The 22,862-nt window shown below is 41.4% G+C and overlaps 1 protein-coding gene across 1 annotated transcript in view; it reads left to right on the top strand.

Moving 5' to 3' along the window:
* XKR4 (XK related 4) overlaps positions 1–22,862 on the top strand; it is a 137,816-nt gene that overhangs the window by 95,329 nt on the left and 19,625 nt on the right. Inside the window, exon 2 of the mRNA XM_056854525.1 lies at positions 12,849–13,048. Within this exon, the coding sequence (XP_056710503.1) occupies positions 12,849–13,048 (200 nt within the window). The remainder of the gene's footprint in view (positions 1–12,848; positions 13,049–22,862) is intronic.

Below are 22,862 nucleotides of genomic sequence, written 5' to 3'. Positions count from 1 at the left end.
GCTTGGGATTCAGGCTATGGCTACTCATGTAGCACCCCTCCATTTTCTCTTTTACAGTTGATTTTGTTGGGAGGAGACCAATATAGTTTGCAGTAGCCAGAAGCTGTAGTGGTTTTGGCTAAGTGACCTGGAACAATACACAAAGGAAACCCTTTATAATTTGCAGCTAATTTATTTATGTGGTGCATATTCAATACTGAGTGGAGATTACTGTTTGACCGGTTCTTGGGGAATTGCAGAATGATATCAAATCTTAATAATTTAAAGAACCAACTAGCAGGGTATATTTAATAAGTATTCAATATCTAGGCAATAAATGAAAGTAATGAGCAGACGAACAGTGTGCAAACTAAAGACTTAAGGGCTGATATATTGTACAAATTGTCTTTACTAGAAATTGATTAGATTTTCATGGACTAGATGTGACTTTGTTCAATAATTTCCTGAATTATGTCATCCCAGCAGGGCTTAATTGGAGCCAAGATTCACCAGGGCCCAGCCCCCAGTCTCTTTGAAATGTCAGGGATCATAATTGGAATATATAAAGCAATACCATAAAAAGTGTCGCAGAGCATGTGTAGAAGACCTCCCTGTCACCATGCAGTAATTGTAGCCATCCCCTGTGTAACTGGGCTTAGGTAGAGGACTTTCAAAGCATTGTATGCAATTTCCAGGCAGTCTTGAGAACCCTCATTTCAGTTATTAAAAAAGAAATAAAGAACTGGCCACAGTACTTTACCTTGAGAAGTATGTCCCATGAAGTAACTTATTTTAGAGTTGTCAGCAGTGACTGGCTTGTTTTGGCACAGGTGCTGTTAAATGCCTTCCGGTTAATAGAGCAAAATAAGGTCAGACCACCCAGCATTTCACAGATGAAAATAGGGACACTTATGTAACACCCCTATTCTCATAAATAGTAGCACTTGCCTGAGGGGCCCCCACTGCACTTTGCTGAAAGTTCTCACTGCAGTATTCATTTACTCTGGAATATAATGTCCTCCAATGATTTAAAAGTCAGAATAGTTTAAAATACAGCAAGAATACATAATAGTCCTACAATATTTTACGAATCAATTCAAAATATACTTCATCAGCTACAGTGTTTTGTGATAGCAGTACTGTATACTGTGCCTTACTGATCATGTGCATTTATAAGAATACACTAGAGATTAAATATGTGTGCATGCGTGCACACAATCCCTTAGACTCTTAACTTCTACAGACTTGGAGTGGAAGAAAGTGGGAACCTGAAAAATTACCATTCTAAAAACTTGCACTAGGGGGCAGACACAAAATAAGGGCAGTGATTTACCAGATACATGCTAAAATAAAAATGGAACTGTAAACAGGGACAGTTGGGAAAGGGCAAAAACTCGTTTTATTCAGGGTTCCTGGGTACAGACCTCCTTTCCTGTTTTGAGATGTCTACAATAAGGAGTTTTCTTTTCCTGATCTTAGGGTAGACTTCCCTGTGATGAGAGTTTCCCAAGCCTTCTGCCTTGGGAAGGGGTTTCTGTCTCCCTCTGTTTTCTACTATTTCCTTCTCCCTTTTTTCTCCTCACTCTTCCTCTCTTTGTCTATCTCAACTTCCTTCCTCTCACTCTCCTCTCCTTTGCATTTCCTCTTTTGAGGGCTTCTCTCCCAATCATACTCTTTCCTTCCACTGCCCAACACCTCTTCCCTTTCTCTTCTTTGACTTTTTAGTCTACCTTTCGCCTTGTGCTGCCAATATCACCATGCCTTGTGTGAGGCCATGTGCAGCGGGTGCTGAATGCTAACCCTCAGCCTGAGACCACATGGTTGGTTTGTGCTAGCAGGCAAATCCTTGCTCTTGCAGCCCAATGATGATTGGCATAGCCTGCACACAGTCAAGCTCCTCCAAGGCAACTGCTGAAGTAACCTTTCACGTGTTTCCTCCAAATTTCCATAACAAGCGCTAGCAGCCAGATGGTTACTTCTGGAAGAAAGCAGTTTCCTCCAGTTCCAGATACCACACAGGAAGCTAAGAAGGATTTTGCATTTGACACTCATCATGGTTTGTACTCTGCCTAGTTTCCTTCATCAGTGGACCACCTTTCACTGGAGCCACCAAGAGAGGTCTAACTTTCCCAGGATGGGCAAGAATTAAGAAATTAATATTCCTTTCCAGGCCTGCTATTAGTTACTTGTTCAGAATCACTTGCTACCTTAGTTAATGTTGTCAGATCACCATATTCTTCTGGCCTCAAGCCACTTCTTACCTGTTCTTTGCTGTTTCCTAATCCTTATAAGAAACTATAATATGAGCATGCTGGATAGTATTCTAGATGGGAGAACAGGGATGGGTGAGCCAAAGACAGCTTTCTCCAAAGGACATAATAAATTAGCTTATACTCAGTCTGAGAAAATGTACACTTCTGTTCTGGACAATCAGTAAAACCAATTTATGATTAATCACTTCCAACTTCTATTCAATTCTGAGGCAAAAATTGTTCCATTTCTTTAACCAGATGATTCCTAATTTGTGTGCTATGACTTTCCTTAAATACACAAGACCAAGACCCATGCATATTTACCTCAAACTTCTTATCAACAGGCATGGGTGATAGTCCAACAGATCTTTTTTTAGTTCTTCTTTTTCTGCATTTTCCCCTTTCGCCTGAATTGCTTTTGCCCCCTTCCTTAGATTTAGCTCTAATAATTGAGTAATTTATTTAAAAATCATGTTCATGAATGATATTTTGTTTTCTTTAAATTTATATGTCTTTATTCTTCTTTGACTTACTCTGGTCCCTTCGTTGAAATTGTTTTTGTAAACTGCTTTTTTCTTGACAAGAATTTCAGTACTAGATCACACTCTGAGCTGATGTTATCTTGTGACTAGCTTGATCATTTCCTCTCCCATACCTTCTGTAAAGCCCAGCTAATATAGATATCAGTTTATTACATTCAGCTAGATACACTATTATCATATCCAGATCCCTAAATATGTTTTTAACTCATTACACTGGTGGGCATTAACCTACTTTTATTTACATAAACTCATGAACAGTTATAGGGATCTCATTGCTAGCTTTTGACATGCAGTGTGCCTGCTCAGCCACCTGTTTCTGCATTCATTCATACAAAACTTTTGGTTTCTTTGATTCACCTAACACAGCTATATAGGCTGAACTTCCACCAATGGCTCTGGGGCTAAGTCAACAGGGCTCTTTTTCTAAGTAATGTCCTGCATACAACGTATATAGTATGTGAATCAATCTAAAATATAAACTGGAAAGATGAAACTTAATCTCAGTTCATGTTTTAGGGTGAGTGGGGGTAGGATTGCAAACTCCGGGTTGGGAAATTCCAGGAGATTTGGTGGTGGAGCCTGGAGAAGGTGGGGTTTGTGGAGGAGAGGAAGCTCAGCCAGGTATAATGCCATACAGTCCATCCTACAAAGCAGCCGTTTTCTCCAGGGGAAGTGATATCTTGTCTGGAGAATAGTTGTAATTAAGGGAGATCTCCAGGGCCCACCTGGAAGTTGACAATCCTAGGTGGGATGAGCAGTTTTCCTCGGGTATTTTTATTCCTTCTTAAGAACAATGCTGTCAGATACAAAACAATACTCTCAGATATATTTTAGATTTTTTTCTGCAAAATCGGCACTTTTTCAGGTTTGTAGAAAAAAACAATTTCTTGTCTGTTCACAGATTGAATCTGGATTTAAGTATCTGCAGATTGGGTGCATTTGACTATTAGAATATACAAGTGGGAACCCTCAAGGACTTGCTGGGGGGATTTCCTTCTCCCCTACTATTTCCTCTGTCCCTTCTTGAAAGCCTCCATAGCCTCTTCCCCTTTCCTGCCTCCTCTCCTTCCCTTTCCTGCCTCCTCTCCTTCCCATCTACCAGCCAACCTATCTTTATCCTCTCCTCATCTTCAGTTTTTGCCCTCCCATAAACTATGGCCCAATTGTGCAGTGCCAGTTGCCAGGGCTGGCCCAGTTGCAGTGGTGAACCTGCAAGGACTTGTGAAAGGCACCCATTTCCCCTTGACTCAGTTTCCCCACACTATTTCCTCTTTCTCTCCACTTGGCAACCCAATATCCTCAACCATTTCTGCTTCCTTCTCACCCACCCTCCAAACTTTTATTTGCCCTTCCATCTCCAGCTCTATTCATTATTTATTTAAATCATATATAGCCCATCTTTCTCCACAATAGGGATCAAAGCACCTTACTTCATTGTCCTCTCATCCATTTTATCCTCAGGACAACCCTGTGAGCAGGGGCTGACTGGGAGTGCAAAATCCTGGAAAATGCCCCTCCCCCAGCCCACTCTAGCCATGTCCCCAAAGGAGGGAGGAAGAGGCAGCCTGCTTAACCAGTTGGCCAGGTACCACTTTCCTTCCTAACAGCCAACCTACCTATATCTGCCCCTCTGTCTTACGCTCCACCACCCCCACCCCGGCAGCCTCTAACTAGGAAAACTGTGGCCCAGTAGCATGGTGCCAGCCACTGGGCCAGGCCCATTTGCATGGTAAGGAACCCTCAAGGACTTGTGGGGGGAACACTTCACTTTCCTTTATGCCCTCTTCCCCACACTATATACTCTTCCTCCATATTGCCCCCTTTCCCTCCCTCATTCTCTCCTTCTCAGCCATTCACCAACCTACCTTTTATGTGCTTCCCATCTTAAGCTATATTTATAATTTATTTGCCTCATTTATATCCCATGTTTCTCCATAGTGGGGACCAATGCAGCTTATATTATCCCCCTCTTCTCTTCACAACAACCCTGTGAGATAGGGTAGGATGACACTATGCGACTGGCCCTAAATCACCCAATAAGCTTCCACTTCTAGATGGGGACTCGAACCTGAGTCTTTGACACTCTAACTTCTACACCACACTGTCTTTCATGGGGTGGCTGCTGTTAAACAGTAGCAAGCAGCCAGGACCAGTTGAACCATACAAGTTGGGTGGTACCAAGTCACCCAGAAGCTGCTGCCAGGCCTAGGGTTGCCAACCTCCAGGTGGGACCTGGAGATCTCTCAGAATTACAACTGATCTGTTCCCCTGGAGGAAAAGGCTGCTTTGGAGGGTGGACTCTATGACATTATATTCAGCTGAAGCCTCTCCCCTCCCAAACCTTACCCTCCTCAGACTCCAGCACAAGATCTCCAGGAATTTCCAAATGTGGAGCTGACAACCCTACCCAGGGCTGGCTCCAAGTTGCCCTCCTTCAAAGGCCAAAATAGACGTGGAAAGGGCTTTGCCCCCTCCCCTGCCTTTTACTGACAGAACCAAGCTTGGAATGCTGTGGTTGCATAGCAGCAGCCACTGAGGGAATCTGTTGCTTCAAGCTGCAGGTGCTCCTTTTGTCATTATGGGTTTTTTAAAAACCAGCAGAGATCCATCTTGCCCGTTCACCACTCTAGTCTCTGGACTTAAGTATCCTCAGCTTTGGCCAACATTGCTATGGGTACACAGACAAGTGGAGACCCACAAGATTCAGGGGGTCCCCTGAATCTACATAAACACTTGTTGGGGGTGAATGTGCCCCTTATCTGTGGATTTACGTATCTGCAGGCAGGGGGCACACTTCAGAATTGAATATATAGATAGTATTGTGCCAAAAGTATATCCAGAAACTGAGGCTACTGGGATTGTATTTCTTATCTCTGCAACTGGTGGAAACAATGAATGGTATCTTGTGAATTATATTATTTTTAGAGGAGGAGTGGCTGGTATGCTAAGAATGACCTTGTGATTGTTGTTGTTGTAGCAGTTGTTTTCCATTGTAGCATTTTAATTGAAGAGGAAAGCACGGTATAACTTTGTTATGTTTAATTGCAAGGTAAATTGCCTGCATAATCTCTGATCATTCAAATTATAAGTGATCTGTTTTCTAAACGTATCACAGTGGGGTCAAGACAAACAAGGAAATCAGCTTGATTGTAAATTGAGGTTTTCCCCCTGTCAGGTACTGTCAAGGCCTTGACGGGAGCATTGGGTAAACAAATAGGCAGTTGGGGATAGGAATACCTTAGCAAAGAATTTGCAGTCATGAACACATGAACACATGAAGCTGCCTTATACTGAATCAGACCCTTGATCCATCAAAGTCAGTATTGACTACTCAGACTGGCAGCGGCTGTCCAAGGTCTCAGGCAGAGATCTTTCACATCACCTACTTGCCCAGTCTCTTTAACTGGAGATGCCAGGGATTACACCTGAGACCTTCTGCATGCCAAGCAGATGCTCTACAAACTGAGCCACAGCCCCTCCCACTCTGTACCCAATGAGCATTAACCAGTATATATGCACAAAGTATTTATGGCACAAATCTGAGCCAGCTAGGCAAAGTGGGCAAGGCTATAATAGAAAGACAAACCACACAACTTTCCTATTCAAAGCAGAACTAAAATACTTTAGCAAAATGAAATACAGGAATGGGGGAAGCGATATGAGAATGAGGTTGTGCACAACATTTTCAATCCAATTTCTTGAATTGTCAGAATTTTAGATTTAAGATTTAGTCCTGTTTATAATTTGTAAATAAATTGCAGTGTAAACAGAGGGATAATTGTCCTTGTTTATTACCTTATAATGCTAGTAAAAACCCTGAATATGGTAAAAGGAGCACTGTAGCTTTAAGAAGTGGATGCCTTCAGTGGCTGTTGGTAGGCAACCGCAACAGTTTGGCCAGCATTCCAGGCTTATTTTCTGTTTGGTTTCTGTCAGTAAAAGGCAAGGGGAAGGGAGGGTTGTTTTGGCCTTTGAGGCAGGACTTCTTGGAGCCATGTGCGGCATCAACCGCTGGATCTCTTGATACCACCTGACTTGCATGACTCACCCAGGCCTGGCTGCTTCGTACTGTTTAACAGCAGCCACCCCATTAAAACCAGTGTAGTGGTTAGAGTTTCAGACTGTGACCTTGATTCTGCATTCTGAAAACTTAATTGGGTGACTTTGGGCCACTAAAATATTCTCATACTGATTTATCTCACAGGATCATTGTGTGGATAAAATGGAGGCAAGGAAAATTATGTAAACTGTCTTGGGTCCCCATTGTGGAGAAAGGCAACGTATAAATGAAGTAAGTCAATAAGATGAGGGGCAGATAAAAAGTATATTGGTGGGTGGGTATGAAGAAGACAAGGAAGAAAGAAATAGTGAGGATATGAGATATAGGATGAGGGAAAGAAGAAATAGTGTGGGGACAAGATGCAGGAGAAAGTGAGGTGCCTCCCACAATTCCTTGCAGGTTCCTCCTAGTTCAAATGGGCCCAATTCATCTGGAACAATGCAAGGGGGACATAGTTTTCCTGTGGAGAGGCTGCCAGGGGGAGGAAGGGAAGGACAGCTGAATACAAGAGGGCAGGTAAAGGTAGGTTGGCTGATTGGTGGGAAAAGGAGAGAGGCTGTGAGGGCTTTCAGGGAAAGGAAAGATGAAATAGTAGGAGAGTGGAAAATGAGATGCCTCCCTACAAATCCTTCTGGGCCCTCCATTTGTCATAAACTAATATACAAAATTATTATGCATTCCTAAGGTGGAAAGAAAATGGTGACCTCCCCTATTCATATTTAGATACAATTAATACACACTTCCGATACATCTAATTAAAAAGTACTTCAGAAACAGAACAATTTATTGTTATTAAACAGCTACTTCTATTGAGCTAAAAATGTAGTAAGTTTTCTTTGGTAGCTAGGTAACAGAAGAAAACACCATTTACCTGAATTGCTGTTTATTTTAATTTTTTATTTTTAAACCCCAGCTGCAGAAATTTTTATTCGCTGTACTTTTGAGATGGTAAAAAGAGTGACTGTTTATGGTGTAGCTAAATTGGTTAATGTACTGTTTGATACAGGAGGCAAATTAGACTACAGAATAAACGTCTCCTATATCTGTAACTAGCCATTAGTGATTTTTGTTTTTATAAACATTTCAATATCTTATGTAAATAATAGCAAATGTCCTCTCCTGATTTATAATAAATATTTGACTATATGAGGCATAAAATGATAACATTTCTAAAAATGAAATGTTGCTTCACTCAAGTCTTTCTTCATAAATATTTTTCAAATTACGCACATTGTCACACTAATACAACTGGAAGCCAGTGTGGTATAGTGGCTATAGTGATGGGCTAAGATTTGGGCAACTCCAGTTCGATTCCCCTCTCTGCCATGGAAGCTTGCTGGGTGACCAGTCAAATACTCTCAGCCTAATCACAGGGTTGTTGTGAGGGGAAAAAATGGAGGAGAGGAGAATGATGTAAGCCATTTTGGGTCTGCATTGGGGGGAAAGGAGGGCTATAAATGATGATGTATAAATGATGTCACAGTCATAGGTAGAGTGAAGAGTTTAGTAGAGAATGTGAATGTCAATAAGCATCTAGACTGGATCAATGGAAAAGCTTGCAGAAGAGGATGGCAGAATGGATCTTCTCTTAAATTTGCCTTCGCCCAAAAGGCTGCTAGAATGGGAAGGTAGAGAAAGATTGGAAATACCTTTTTAATGGGGTCCAACTCCTGGAAAATCAGAGTTGATTCATGGCCACATTAGACACAGGGTTGACACGTCCCTCTTCACCACCAGTGGAAGATTTTGGGGGCGGAGCCTGAGGAGGGTGGGTTTTGGGGAGGGGAGGGACTTTAATGCCATAGAGTCCAATTGCCAAAGCAGCCATTTTCTCCAGGTGAACTGATCTCTATCGGCTGGAGATCAGTTGTAATAGCAGGAGATCTCCAGTTATTACCTGGAGGTTGGCAACCCTAATTAGACATTATGTTAGCTGATCCATCTTCTTAAATGCAGACCTCCACCAGTCATAGAACACAGGGATCCAATTATAACCACAAAACATGACTACTAGTGATGTGCATTCTGTCAACATTACTTCTCACACAGCCAAATTTCAAAACCACAAATGAATTCAGTTGACGGGCAAGTACATGAGGAGCTTGGAATGCAAAGCAGTAAGTTGTGGGTGAGGGAGATTTACATGAAAAATTACTCTGTGACAGAAAAGGTTATGCTAAACTTAACTGTGTCATATCTAGCTCATGTGGAAGAAGGTGGTGAGAGACCTTAACTGATTCCCCTTCACACTTCAGCCTCTGACTTTCTTATTCATGAAGGTTCTCTGACCCCTTGCATGATAAGGGTTGCAACATGATTCTGGGGAAGGAAGGAAGTGGGGAACAATCCTCTGGTGGAAATCTGGTGTAATAGTTATTTATGATGTTCATATAGTTAAGAATAAATCCCAAGAATGTTTATGGTTTGGGATTGTAGCTATAGGGCAGGGGTGGGGAACGTCAGGCCCGGGGGCTCTTTAAGGCCCGCGAAGTCATTTGGTCTGGCCCTTTGTGGGTTCTGGCAGATCTCTAGCTCAGAAGGATCTAAGACTGCTGATCCGCCCCCTCCTGCAGACAGGAATAGCCTCTATTCAAGGCGAATGTGAGTTTGTTTTGCTGCGAAAAGGAACCTTTTTTCCCCCTTGCAGAAGAGTCCTTAGCTATGGAACTGCTAGGACTGCCCAAGAAACTGTGTTAACCCTTTCCCACCCAGGCCGTGGAGAAACGTATTCCCTCCATACTACAAGAGGGCTGGGGGCGGAAGTGGCAACAATGGGGGGGTTAAAGGGGGCAGAGCCAGAATGCATGCGGGGGGGGGGGGTGAGTTCTTAGCCAGTGTGTCCTCATTTCACCCCTGCAGGCGGAGGTTGCAGGAGCTGGCTGAAGAATCCAGCCCCGACCATGCGGAGCAGGAGCAACTCCAGCGTGTGGCTGGACGGCTACACCCAGCTGGTGCAACAGACCATCCTGTGCCACCAGGTGGGCGAGTGCACCACCGGTTGGGTGCCTGCCTGCTTGTCCGTGCCGGGAGGTCATCTGGGGCAGCTGCCTGCTTGGGGCTTGGTCAGTTAATTTTTAAGTTGATAATTTTGTATGGTCCACGAATGATGTCATAAATATCCAAATGGCCCTTGGCGGAAAAAAGGTTCCCCATCCCTGCTATAGGGTGACTAAAACTTGTGGTCTGTAATGTTATTGAAGTTTGTTGTGCTGTGTCCCCATATGGATATTAGAATTCTCATAAAGAATCAGCAGATTGATACATCTTGAATTTGGTTCTAGAACACTACCAGTAAGTCCTGTGTTAACTCCACTTTCTTTTTTTCCCTTTTGTCTATTCGTTCAACTTGTACTTTTTAAAAATAATAAGGTTTGCGAAGACCAATTAAAACATATTTCATACACTAGGAAAATCCTGACTCGTTATTATGTTTAATCCTGATCCAAAGGATTTCTGACCAGCAGTTTAAATGTGGGTGGGGGTTATACCCATTTTCCCCCAGTCTCCACAGTGAGATCAATATAAAGCTCCTCTGGGACTTAGAAAAATAGTCCCAGAAGACTTAGATCAATTTTGTTCCTGTGGGAGTGCCATGGAAGGGCATTTGCTGCAGTCCTTTAATTTAGGAACCGTAACATATATGCTATCATGACTTCTGTTTAAGTTCACAAACTTTAGTGGAAGATCTCCAGGAATGGGCTGGGATCAACACCTGAATGGTAAAGAGTTCATTCTACCTTTTTATCTTGGATGCTACTAGATCAGATCAGATCAGATAGTTTATTTGCGGCCCTTGGCCAGATGAAACAAGATACATGGACTGAAATGGTCTTACCGACAAAGGTTTACAGTCCGAGTCTTAAGTCACTTAAAAAATTAAAATAATAAAATAAACAACATCCGAGTCACATCTGCCATTTGGACTAAGCGACTACTCTGTGGCAACGAATTTTCATTGCAGCCGTACAAAATTTTGCAATCTGAGAGGTGATTGAGGGATTATCTCCTTGTAGGAGCTTTTCTATCTTTTCTCTTTCCCTGTCGGGTCCCATTCTCAGTATGAGGGGCTCAATAAACTTAGAACGGGGTATAGTGTAATAGTTACAGTACAGCAGAACATGTTCAGTGGTTTCTAAATCCCCGGATTTGCAGGGGCATAGTCTTTCTGCCCTGGGTATCTTCTTGAATTTCCCCTCTAACATAGCAGAGGGTAAGGTAAAAGCCAAGGTAAAAGCCCTCCTATATTTGTTTATCTCTAAGTAACGGAGATAGGCTGCCGGTGCAAGGATAAATTTGGACTGGGGGGGGAGCCATAAATAGGGGCACTCTTGCTAGATCTACTTGTCGCTCAATATCTTTAACTCTTTGGTTTATAGTTGACTTAGCTTGATCACACCCTAACTGAAGTAGTGCTAGGGGGGTAAAACCCAGGTTATTTAGTTTGTCTTCAATGGCTATTATTGGATGCTACTAGTACAAGAGCAAAATATAGGGACAGTATTTACCCATGTGATGTAGTGGTTAAGAGCGGTGGTTTGCAGTGGTGGACTCTGATCTGGAGAACTGGGTTTGATTCCCCACTCCTCCACATGAGCGGCGGACTCTGATCTGGTGAATCGGGTTTGTTTCCCCACTCTTACACATGAAGCCAGCTGGGTGACCTTGGGCAAGTTACAGCTCTGTTAGAACTCTCTCAGCTCCACCTACCTCACAGGGTGTCTGTTGTGGGGAGGGGAAGGGAAGGTGATTGTAAGCCAGTTTGAGTCTCCCTTAAGTGGTAAAGAAAGTCGACATATAAAAACCAGCTCTTCTTCTTAGTGCAAGACTAGGTTTTTTCACAGATATGCCAGAAAAGAGGGGGAGTTGTCTTAAAAATCCATAGAAGTTTCAGTGATGTCCAATAACAAAAATGTTTTAGTGTCTAATATTTCTAAGGGGGTTATTTTACATTGGGGGGCCATCTTCCTTTCACGTAAATATAGTCGGTTCAGAGACTCTCACCCTAGGTTTCGTAGTTTTGTACATCAAATTCTTCCTCAAAATTCACCTTTTCCATGATGCCTTTAGCATAACCCTTAATTATCATCTGCAGTCAAAGTACATCTAAATGCATTTGCTTATCACCCTTTCCTGTCCATCCATTCCCTTCCTTCCTCTGTTGTGTATCCTACTGTCAAAATTGAACTTCCTTGAGGTGATTTGATGACGATAGTCCTACACCTACATTTGCTATCTCGTTGAATAGTTTGTTGAAGAGCTAAATCAGTGTGCCTGAAATGTTTAATGATTAGATTTGTCCAAATATATGGTACAATTAGGGGTGCCATCTTCCAGGTGGGACCTGGAGTTCTCCCATCTCCAGACTACAAAGATCAGTTCCACTGGAGAAAACCGAAGCTTTAGAGAATGGACTCTGTGGCATCACATAACTGTTGAACTCACTCTTTTCCCCAAATTCCACCCTCCCCAGGCTCTGCCCCCAAATCTCTAGGCATTTCCCAATGGATTTTACTTCAGTGGGTTTATAAGTGTGTAACTCTGTTTAGGATTACACTGATAATCTGGTTTTTATATGTTCTGAAGTAAAAACGGAGGGTGTACCCATTACGTTTCCTGTGTTATTATTATTCTTTCATTGGTTCCTTCATCTATCAGTCTTGCCATATGCTATAGTAGAAAAATGGAGTTATCTTTGATTCTGCAGACTTGGGGGAAGGGTGGGTGTGGGAGCCAACAAAAGGACACAGTAGGAGTTGCAGCAGCTCCACCCATCTCATGCTATGAATCTGTTAAAAACTGACAGCCCTTCTTATACACTTTTAAATGATAGTAAAACAAAGCTAATTGTGTATGAAATATACTCCATGCCTTTGCATAATAATGATATGCAAAATATTTAAAATATATTGTTTATTTTTGCATAATTTTGCAATGTATGTAGTGTGCTTTAGAGAAATCAGTTCTAGTTTCTAGAATTTTACTTACTTCTTAAAATATATATGTATATATTTTTAGATATTTCCACACTATATACTTGGGCATCCGTAGTCGACAGAGTGGAGAAAATGACAGATGGCGCTTTTATTGGAAAATGGTCTATGAGTATGCAGATGTGAGCATGCTTCATTTGCTTGCCACATTCCTGGAAAGTGCTCCGCAGCTAGTCCTGCAGCTCTGCATTGTTGTACAGACACGTACTCTTCAGGCCCTTCAAGGTAAGTAAGGACTTAATCTTCTACCATTTTAAACATAATCATAAATATTTTTGTCTATATAAAATCTGATACCACCCATGTTGACCTTAGGGTTGCCAACTCTGGCTTAGAACATTCTTGGAGATTTAGTGGGTGGAGCCTGGGGAGGGCAGAGCAGGCCTTCTTTGTTCATAAACATTTGGCTGGGGTAGGAGGTGAGAGATAAAAGAGAAGGTGTGTAGGTTGGTTTTTATCATGCTGTGGCTCAGTGGTAGAGCATCTGCTTGGCATTCAGAAGGTCCCAGGTTCAATCCCCGCCATCTCCAGTTAAAGGGACTAGGCGAGCAGGTGATGGGAAAGACCCCTGCCTGAGACCCTGGAGAGCCGCTGCCGGTCTGAGTAGACAATAATGACTTTGGTGGACCAAGGGTCTGATTCGGTATAAGGCAGCTTCATGTGTGTTCATGTGTGTTAATATGCTTTGGGTTTGACTTGTTTGGAATCCAGATTCTCTGTTCACATGTAACCAAGTTTGAAGTCCCAGTATGGAATCTACACTAATTTTCTGTGAATCTTGAGAGCATATGAAACATTAATCTAGCCACTCTGGATTATTTCTGAAGAGAATTGGGGGAGGGGGTGCCCATCTTTATTTTGTTAGCTGACCTACAAAAAATTCAAGTCCAAAGTAGCAAGAGCCATGTCAGCTCAGTTAATCAGCTGAAAATGATTTCCGAAATATAAGCGTAGGCCCTAATTATGGTAACATAAAGGGAAACATTCTAGTACAAGGATTGCTGTAAAAATGAGATGAAATGTCATATCTGTTGCCTTGGTTTTAAATCCAGGAAAATAATGATGTAGTACTATGCAGAGTTACATTAGTGTAAATATGCTGAAATCTGTGGGTTAGGATTGAACTGGGAATATCCCCAAAATAGAGCATATGTGACAGATTTAATTAATCTGCTTCAAATGAGGAAAATGTGGAATATATATTTTTTCAAATTAATAAACAGGTTAAAAAGTGAGCATCCGTAGCATAGTACAAAATGAGACCAGATGCTCTGTGGCTAACCGGTCAACAGGTAAAACAAAGCCTTAGAGCAATCTGCAGCTGCTGTCTAAAAATCTTATTTATGTGGAGTACTGCGCAAGCCAGAAGGAGCGTATTGTATTTACAAGATTCTACAGCATATTCTGGATGCATTGTGAATATATACAGGTTTGCATTCTGAATTTGGGATGAGAAAATCCTTTTGGTGATCTTGGGTACTGAAATTATTTAAGTTAAATTGCTCTTGCTGAGAGAGTGGTAGAAATTGGAAACATTTTGATCTCAAGCTCTGGTTATAATAACCTTCAAATAATCCTTGTTCAGGAAAATTGAGTAATTTTACCTCAGTGTATGTATGATTTGTTTTTATTCCCCAAATCTCATCTTCAAGGATTTCATTTAATAACATTTCCTGACATTGCATGAACATTAAAAACATAGATAACATGGGCTCTGTTAGAAGTAGTACTGACTCTTAAATTGTGTATTCCATCGTCTGAAAAATTTACAAAGAATACTACAATTTCCATGAGACTGTAGCATACATTCTACCACAGAAAAAAGTGCCCTTGTAGTAATGATGCCCCTGGCAATACTCTATGGATCTATTCCTTTCCCTTTATAGTGTATATCACTCAATATTCTTTGTCTTCTTAAATGCAGTAATAGAGTTCGGATTACACATGGGTATTTTTAACCATATGCCTATGGTTCACAGCACCATTTTAAAGATAAGAATCACAGCTCTCTTCACGTGGTTGAAAATCGTGCAGAATGAAAAGTTGGATAGGACCATGCTGTCCTCTATGAACAGAGCCTATGCATGTACAACTTGTATACGCTCCTAAACTCTGGTGTATACACAATTATTGACTGCATGGATTATGGGAGTGAAACAGCAGGGAGAGTCTCCCTCCCCTAGTATTCCACTCTTCAGTGTTCATGGTTTCTGGCCTACATGGTACTTCTTGAAAAATTGATTTAATTCCAGGAATTAGTAACTCCTTTCTGAATTGTTCTGGTAGGGTGGTTCCCCGACCTGAGGGCCATAGATCCGGGAGGGGGTGGGGCATAGAGTTATTGCAAGAGGTCCAAAAATATATCCAGCTTGGGCAGGTTCCTGCTTGCATCCACCTGTGACTTCCCCGTGGGCAGCCATGTTCCCCCAATTCTGTGCTGAGCTGGCTCCCAGCTGGACTTCATATGCCATCTGACTTACCACAGCACAGCTATTCCTCCCCAACTGGATCTGCCTGCTCCAAGCCCCCATCCAGGCAAGGGGGCATCAGGCCAGCCTCACCTGGAAACCCCCAAGTATGCACTGACCTAGCAAGAGCTGCTTGAGGAAGTTTTTTTTAAAAAAATCCAAAAATGATAAAAGGAGCATCTGTAACTTTAAGCAACGGATTCCGTCAGTGGCTGCTGTTAGGCAACTACAGATTCCAGGCTTCAGTTTCTGACAGTAAAAGCAAAGGGGAGGGGGCAGAGCCCTTTCCGGGTCTATTTTGGCCTTTGAGGGAGGACTCACTGGGGCCAGGCCTGGTAAGGGTTGCCAGCTCCAGGATGGAAAATTCCTGGAGATTTTATGGTTGAGTCTGAGGAGGGCAGGGTTTGGGGAGGGAAGAGTCCTCAGCAGGGTACAATGCCATAGAGTCTACCCTCCAAAGCAGTCGTTTTCTCCAGGAGGGCAGATCTCATCGTCTGGAATTCCAGGGGATCTCCAGGTCCCACTTAGAGGTTGGCAACCCTAGGCCAGGCAGCAACCTCTGGGTGATTTGATACCATCTGACTTGCATGACTCAACTAAGTTTAGCTGCTTGCTACTGTTCATTAGCAGCCACTGTAAGAAAGCCAGTGTGGTGTAGCAGGTAGAGCTTCAGAGCAGGGCCTGCACGACCCAAGTTCAAATCCTCATCTTGCTGTGAAAGCTCATTAGTTGATTTTGGACCAGTCACATAATTTCAGTCTAACCTACTTCACAGGGTTGTTGTGCAGCTAAAAAGGAAGAGACTAATGTAAACTGCTTTGGTCCCCACTGTGGAGAAAGACTGTAGATATTGCAGTTGTGGGTTTAGGGATCATAGGGTCAATGCTATAGCGTCTACCCTCCAGAGCAGCCATTTTTCACCAGGGGAACAGATCCCTGTCATCTGGAGATCAGTTGTAATTCTGGGAGATCTCCAGCCCCCACTTGGAGAATGGCAACACTAGTTACCCTGGAGGAAATAACTGCTTTGGAGAATGGAGTCTATTGCTTTATACCCCTCTGAGTTTCCACCCCTCCTCAAACCCAACCATCCCCAGGCTGTACCCCCCCCCCCAAAGTTTCCAGATATTTCCTTACCTGGAGTTGCAAACCTCTCTCCTTTCTGCCCAACAGGCAACCTACCTTTATGTGCCCCTCAGTTTCTATCCTCCAAAGCAGACATTTTTTTCCAGGGGAACTAGGGTTGCCAACCTCCAGCTGGGAACTGGAGATCACCCAGAATTACAACTGCTCTCCAGATGACAGAGATCAGCTCCCCTGGAGAAAACGGCTGCATTGGATAGTGGACTGTATGGCATTATATGCTGCTGAGGTTGCTTCCCTCCCCAGACCAAGGCTCCACCCCCAAATCTCCAGGAATTTCCCAACCTGAAGCTGGGGAGGGGGTCGTTAAAAACCCAGATGATAAAAGGAGCACCTACAGCTTTAAGAAATGTGGCCAGGCTTCCTTTCTGTGTATGAAAGGTAGTGGGAGGGTCCTTTCCAGGGCTGTTTTGGCCTTTGAGGGATCATAGAATCTATGAAGCATGTTATATTTGAATGTCTGTGGTATAGGGAAGCTAGAGGGAAATGGAGTAAACCACGTGTCCCAGTGAAATGAGCTTACCCTAGATTCTTTAGTTACTAAACTTTTAATGGATTCTTTGCCAAATTCTTAGCTAAATTCCTTGTTCAGGCCATGAGAGCTTGGGCAGCCTATGACAAGATATCTTCTCTAATATGATATGGCCTGCTCTCTCTTGCTTGAATTCTTCCTTTCTTCCTCTTAGTCTTTGTTGCAATTAATTGATAGTACTCAAGACGGGTAGGTCAGAGGAGTAGAGAAAGAAAATAAACGTCTTTTTACCCAAGAATTAAACAACTTGAAAATTCAGCACAGTCTTTAATGTAATATTTAGGAAGTTGACAGTAACACCACAGAGCTGTGTAAATGAACCATAATTTCATGCAGCTCCTCTATTAGAGGCAATTTTATTTTTAAATTCCACTGTATAGCCTGTTGGGTTGCTTTTTAGCTAAGTGACAATTCAGAAAAAAAGAACCTGTTTTGCTGTGCTGATTGTTTCAGTGATCAATACACATCCTTTTAATTTACTTTAGAGAATTGTAGCATGACAATAAACATTTAGCAATTTGTTCTTTGCTGCTGAGAAGTTTAGAAAAAATACATCTATGTTAGAGACCCTGAACCCAGTTGTTTACTTCACAAACAATAACTTTATGGTGTAAGTGAAAAACAGTAGGATTTCTCCATAATAGAGAAGTCAGGTGACATATTTTATAAGGCCATATCTTACCTTGGCTAACTTAGCCACATTCTTCTAAAAATACCATAATGAAGCAGAATTAGTACAAGAAAACAAATGGAAACTACAATCAACAAATCTGAATTACAGAGATATGTAGATTTAACAGGAAAACTGACAGATTTGCAAGGGAGGGAAGCAAAATGTCAGATTTTATCATCCATAAATGTGTTTTATAAGGCTCAGATTTAAATTATTTGGGTTTTAAACTAAATTAAACTATTTCAAACTTGGGAAATTCACCATTTTCACATTTTATTTCTTTATCAGATCCCTTTATTCACTTTGCTGCTAAAAACGGGTAATAAAAATTTACTTTGGGTAGCATCCTCTATAGTTTCTAAAATCACCTGTCCTCCCACTACTCGACCTTATCCTCATGAAGTACATGGTAATGTATTGTCACCTTGTGTTTGGTCTGCTATTTTGGTTACACTTTAGGTATTTCAGTGAAAGCTCTGAGGTGCTCAGAAGTGTCCATGATAATCATTTTTGAGTGAGAGATACTAGTTCACCCACAGTCTCCAAACTAGTTGAATTGGATCCACATAACTACAGGTGGTCTTCAGAGAAGTTTCGACAGAGCTTAATCTCTGCCAGGGCTCACCAAGGCTCAACGCCATCATTTGTTTTCAATGACAGACCCAACCTGAAAAAAGAATAGAGGAAACAGGGAAGTTAAAGTTCCAGTGCATAGGCTTCCCCACTGAAGAACTACAGGGTGTCCTCAGATTTAAGGGATTAGGAAAACAGGCCAGGCACCAACTTCTGTTTTTGTGGAAAGTTACTAAATGGTCATGACAATGAAACATTATTGAGTTTTCAACATAAATGGCACTAAGAAAAGTTCATCCCCCCCAATCAGTCTAGTGTTATGTCCATTAAAAGTGTTCCTCAAGTGCATGTATTCTTGCTTTGTTTCATATTCTGATTTTGGATGCAAAGTGGTGTGCCAGAGACAAACACAAAGAAGGTATGAACACAGGATCCCACTTTGTATTATTGGTCTTTAACATAATATTCTGGTGATATATCTTTAATGACTACAATGAGTGTTTTACTGCTTCTAAATTATTCTGTTTAAGGGCCTTGAGGATTTGGGTAGGGGTGTGCACATCAAACATTTTTGGATTAATTTCACATCCAGATTTGAGGATCGCATGCTTTTTTGTTATCCCAGGTTTTCAGAACTCTCCTTACCATTTTGGGATTTTAAAAAAAAGTTCTTTGTGAAGGTCTGAAAATTTGGAACAACATCGCCCTCACTTTAAATGTTAATGGAAATATGGGAAGCCTGGCCTCCAAAATCCACAAAACCCTACACCTGCTTTTTGTCTGATCAATAATTCTTTGTCCTTTAGCAAGTTTTCAATTCTTTGCTCCCAGCTAGGACTTAGCACAGGAACCTGTTTTAATAGCAAGAAGAAACTCTTAATAGAGCTCCCTTTTCCTCCGCTAAACCGCTATTTTGGGATCTCCCCTGCCCTGATACTTTTAGCCCTCCTTATTTTTCCCTTCCTCCCTTATGCATATTCTGATTGGGTATTGCAATATAAGATAAAGAGAGAGACTTTCAAATATGATGGTGATGGTAAGAGACAGGGCATTTTCTGTGGTGGCACCTTGCCTTAGAAATGCCCTCCTCTTTGAGGCTTGCCTGGCACCTACTTTACTTTCTTCTAGGTGCCAGGCTAAAACACATATTTTACCCAGGCTTTTATCTTATCAGCTTTTTAATAGTCTGCTTCTGTTTAATGGGTAGATTTTATGCTGTTTATGGCTTGTTTTAATAGCTTTTTTATGCTGTAGTTTTTAATTGTAAGCCACCTTGACCAGGACTCTGAAGAGGCAGCACAGACAGTTTCTAAATAAACAATAATTTAATAAAATAGAGTTGGCTGTAAATGCATTCTGTGGGCTGTGAATAAATTTTGTCAATTGTCAGGAGTTTTATTTACTCAGCTTTCACTGAGACCTTTGCAGTGGAATAAAATATTTATGTTTCTGCTTATAGGAATTTAGTTAAACAACTCACTCATTTTAACCATGGAGTTTCCTCTGCTGAAAAAAACACCCAACATGGTCAAATACGTTATTCCACCTTGTCTAAGAAGGATAGAAATATCCTGGAATATGGTATGGCCACTTTGCTCAAGCTAAGCAGATTGGAAAGTGGTTAGTGTCTAGACGGGGGTGGGGGGCACGCCTGGGAATTCTCCATAAACCACCTTGAGTTCCATAGAAGAAAGGTAAAATATAGTAATACTTACATCAGGCTGTTTGTTTAAAATGATACATGAGCAGGAGACTGTATTACTTGCAATACCAAGTATTGAAATAACCATGTGTAAGATACCCTTTAAATCCAATGAATTTTCCAGAATTGTCTTCTTTCTGAACCTGTCTGAATTTTTTAGTTTCTAGAGGCTGATATAAGCCTCTAGAAGCCCTAACATACCATTTCTTTTAAAAGTGCTCCATCTAGAGTTATAATGGACTAACGCAGCTCTCTCACACTAATTTTGCTTTTTTTTAGCTGCCCCAGCTGCTGTGTTCTGTTATATCCTTATAACTGTTGTTTGAAACATAAAGCTTTTGAGTCCATCTGTCATCTAATATTACTGAGCTCCTGAGAAGATAAGAACACTCACTTTGTAAAAGACAAATGGGACATTACGGTTGCAGGCTGTGTTTAGCTGCCCATTTAACAAGTTTAAATTTAGAACTCTTGATTAGGCTTAAAATATGCATATCTGTCTGAATGGAATTTTATATCTCTGTGTTATTGAAATGTACCATCTAAACCATTAAATATTAGGAAACTATTCCAGTTTTTGTTCGTATGGCCGCTTTTTCTGGTTTGCTCTTATTGCCCACATAATGCTCCAGTACACAGTAAAAATTATTTCTTCTGTGGGGGAACATTGCAGAGATGATTGCTAAAGATTGACTTCAGACACATAAATAGGACGAGACTTAATTAGAATGAAAAATGTACATAAAGAATGTGTCTCTAAGAAAAGTATGTTAATAGTGGTGCGGCTGGAGGATGATTGGTGCAATAATTATGGGGACGCTCTAGCATATTCCTTCTGAAACTCTGTGGTAAACCCAGAGTTTACCCCCCCTTCAGCTGGCCTGCTTCCCCCCGCTGGCTAGCTGAGAGGTGCTGGGCAGCCCACTGGTATCTGGCAACCCTATATTAATCAGTTACATTAATCAGTTATGTGGGCAATTGCCTCAACTTTCATATCCCCCCATGACCTTTCATGAAATAAATGACTGTTTCAACCTATAAATTGTGTAAAATGTTAAAAACAAATTGGGAATACAAACAATAAAAATAAGTAGAATGAAAATGTTCATAACAACAACGTGAGAAACCAGAAAGAAATGCAAAAGGATATATTAATATATCCCTAGTCCCAAAGAGACACAGTGCAAAGGACTACAATGTGAAATCCTTAGGGAAAAACGCTAGTGGCTAAATTCATAGCAACAATGGAGATATTCTCAAGTGTAGAAAATTATCTCATCCCCTCAAATCCAGTTTTTCAACATTCCTTTAAAAATCTGCATATAGTACACATACCTGGCATTATTTTGGATATAACATCAGGATCCAAGAATCCATTTCCCATCATTCCTGGTAATTTTGGATGCTGTTGTTCATATCCATGGCAATGTCTAGAACCTAATAGAGGCCCTATCATGACTCATATTCATTTATTTAATTATTATCCCTCTTTCTTCCCCATCAGGGACCCAAAGCATATACCCCCCTAATTTAAATAAACAATCAAGCAAAATGCAAACAAACAAAATGTGCCAAGAACACACACAGAAGTGTATATAAACCATAGACAGAAAGAGTAGGAAGACTCATCAAGCCCACAGATTATTACCCTTTCTTGCTCATTCATGTGGGAAAAAATGATATTGCCCAACACAGCACAGAACGTATTAAAAGAGAAGTTTCTGGGTAAGAAGTTGAAGAACCTGGGGGCGCAGGTTGTGTTTTCGTCAGTTCTGCTTGTCTGTCATGGCTTAGGAAGGGAAAGAAGAATACTACAAATTAATGACTGGATGCGTAGATGGTGTCATCAAGAAAGGTTTGGATTTCTGGACCATGGCTTACACTTTCGAGATGAAGCTCTTCTATCAGGAGATGGTTTGCACCGCACGAGGGTCTGAAAAAATGTGTTTAGTCAGAGCCTCACTAACCTGACCAGGAGGGCTTTAAACTAAATCCTATGGTGGAGCAAGAGAAAAACTTAGAGCCTAGTATGATGACAGTAACTGGAGATGAAAACAATAAAGATTTGCAGGAAGTGGCATGTGTGCAAGGAAACATAAACTCGTGGGTAAGTACAGAAACAAAAACCTCGGGGCACATAAACCATGGATTCTGATGTCTGTACACTAATGTACAGAGTATGGGAAACAAGCAGGAAGAACTGTGGCCACTTCCAGGCTTTTAATACCTGCAGACAGGAGGGAGACAGAAATCCAGCTGAAAATGCTGTGCTGCTGGCAAGTTGTTCTCCCAACAGTTAACCTCTCTGTTCTTTCACCTTCTGTGTGCCTCATCCCCCCCCCCACTGCTGCTACCACCAGATTTGTAAATGTGGGAAAGAGAAAGAGACTAGCATTGGTGATTGAATTCATCAGCTCTGGATTATGTTGCAAAATATCTGGAGGAAATTATTTAATTTGCCTTAATTATTTCCAGTGTGAGCCGGGGAGAATATCTACCAATCACAATATCGAGCAGCAACAGTTAAACAGTGGTTTAAAAACAAGCAATATTTGCATCACTTTGCCCATTGCTTAAAGAATTTGTTTCCCTCTTCTGTCAATTCCCAACCTCTTTCCAATTTTGCAAGCTCTGGTTTATGCATAAAAATGAATGTCAGGCTTTTTCTCCGTTTCAAGTGTTGCCATTTCTGAATGAAGCTTTCAAAAAAAAAAAAACCACGGAAACCAAATGAAATTGCAAAATCAAATGTATTACTGTTGGTTTGACCTTTTTGCTAGCCAGTGACCTTACTCAAGCAGTGGTATTTTCTTGTCTGGACTTTACTGCTTTGCTTTAGAGATGCTAAAAATAACTGACAGGAAAGGTATCAGTAGTTTTTACAGCATTTGCTGCCAGAATGAAAGAAAGCAATCCAAACGATTCAAAATTGATAACAGCTTACTAAT

This window comes from Euleptes europaea, chromosome 8 (assembly GCF_029931775.1).
Source record: "Euleptes europaea isolate rEulEur1 chromosome 8, rEulEur1.hap1, whole genome shotgun sequence".
Lineage (NCBI taxonomy): Eukaryota > Metazoa > Chordata > Lepidosauria > Squamata > Sphaerodactylidae > Euleptes > Euleptes europaea.
Note: the sequence above shows the minus strand (reverse complement) of the source record. Positions and strands in the feature narration are given on the sequence as shown.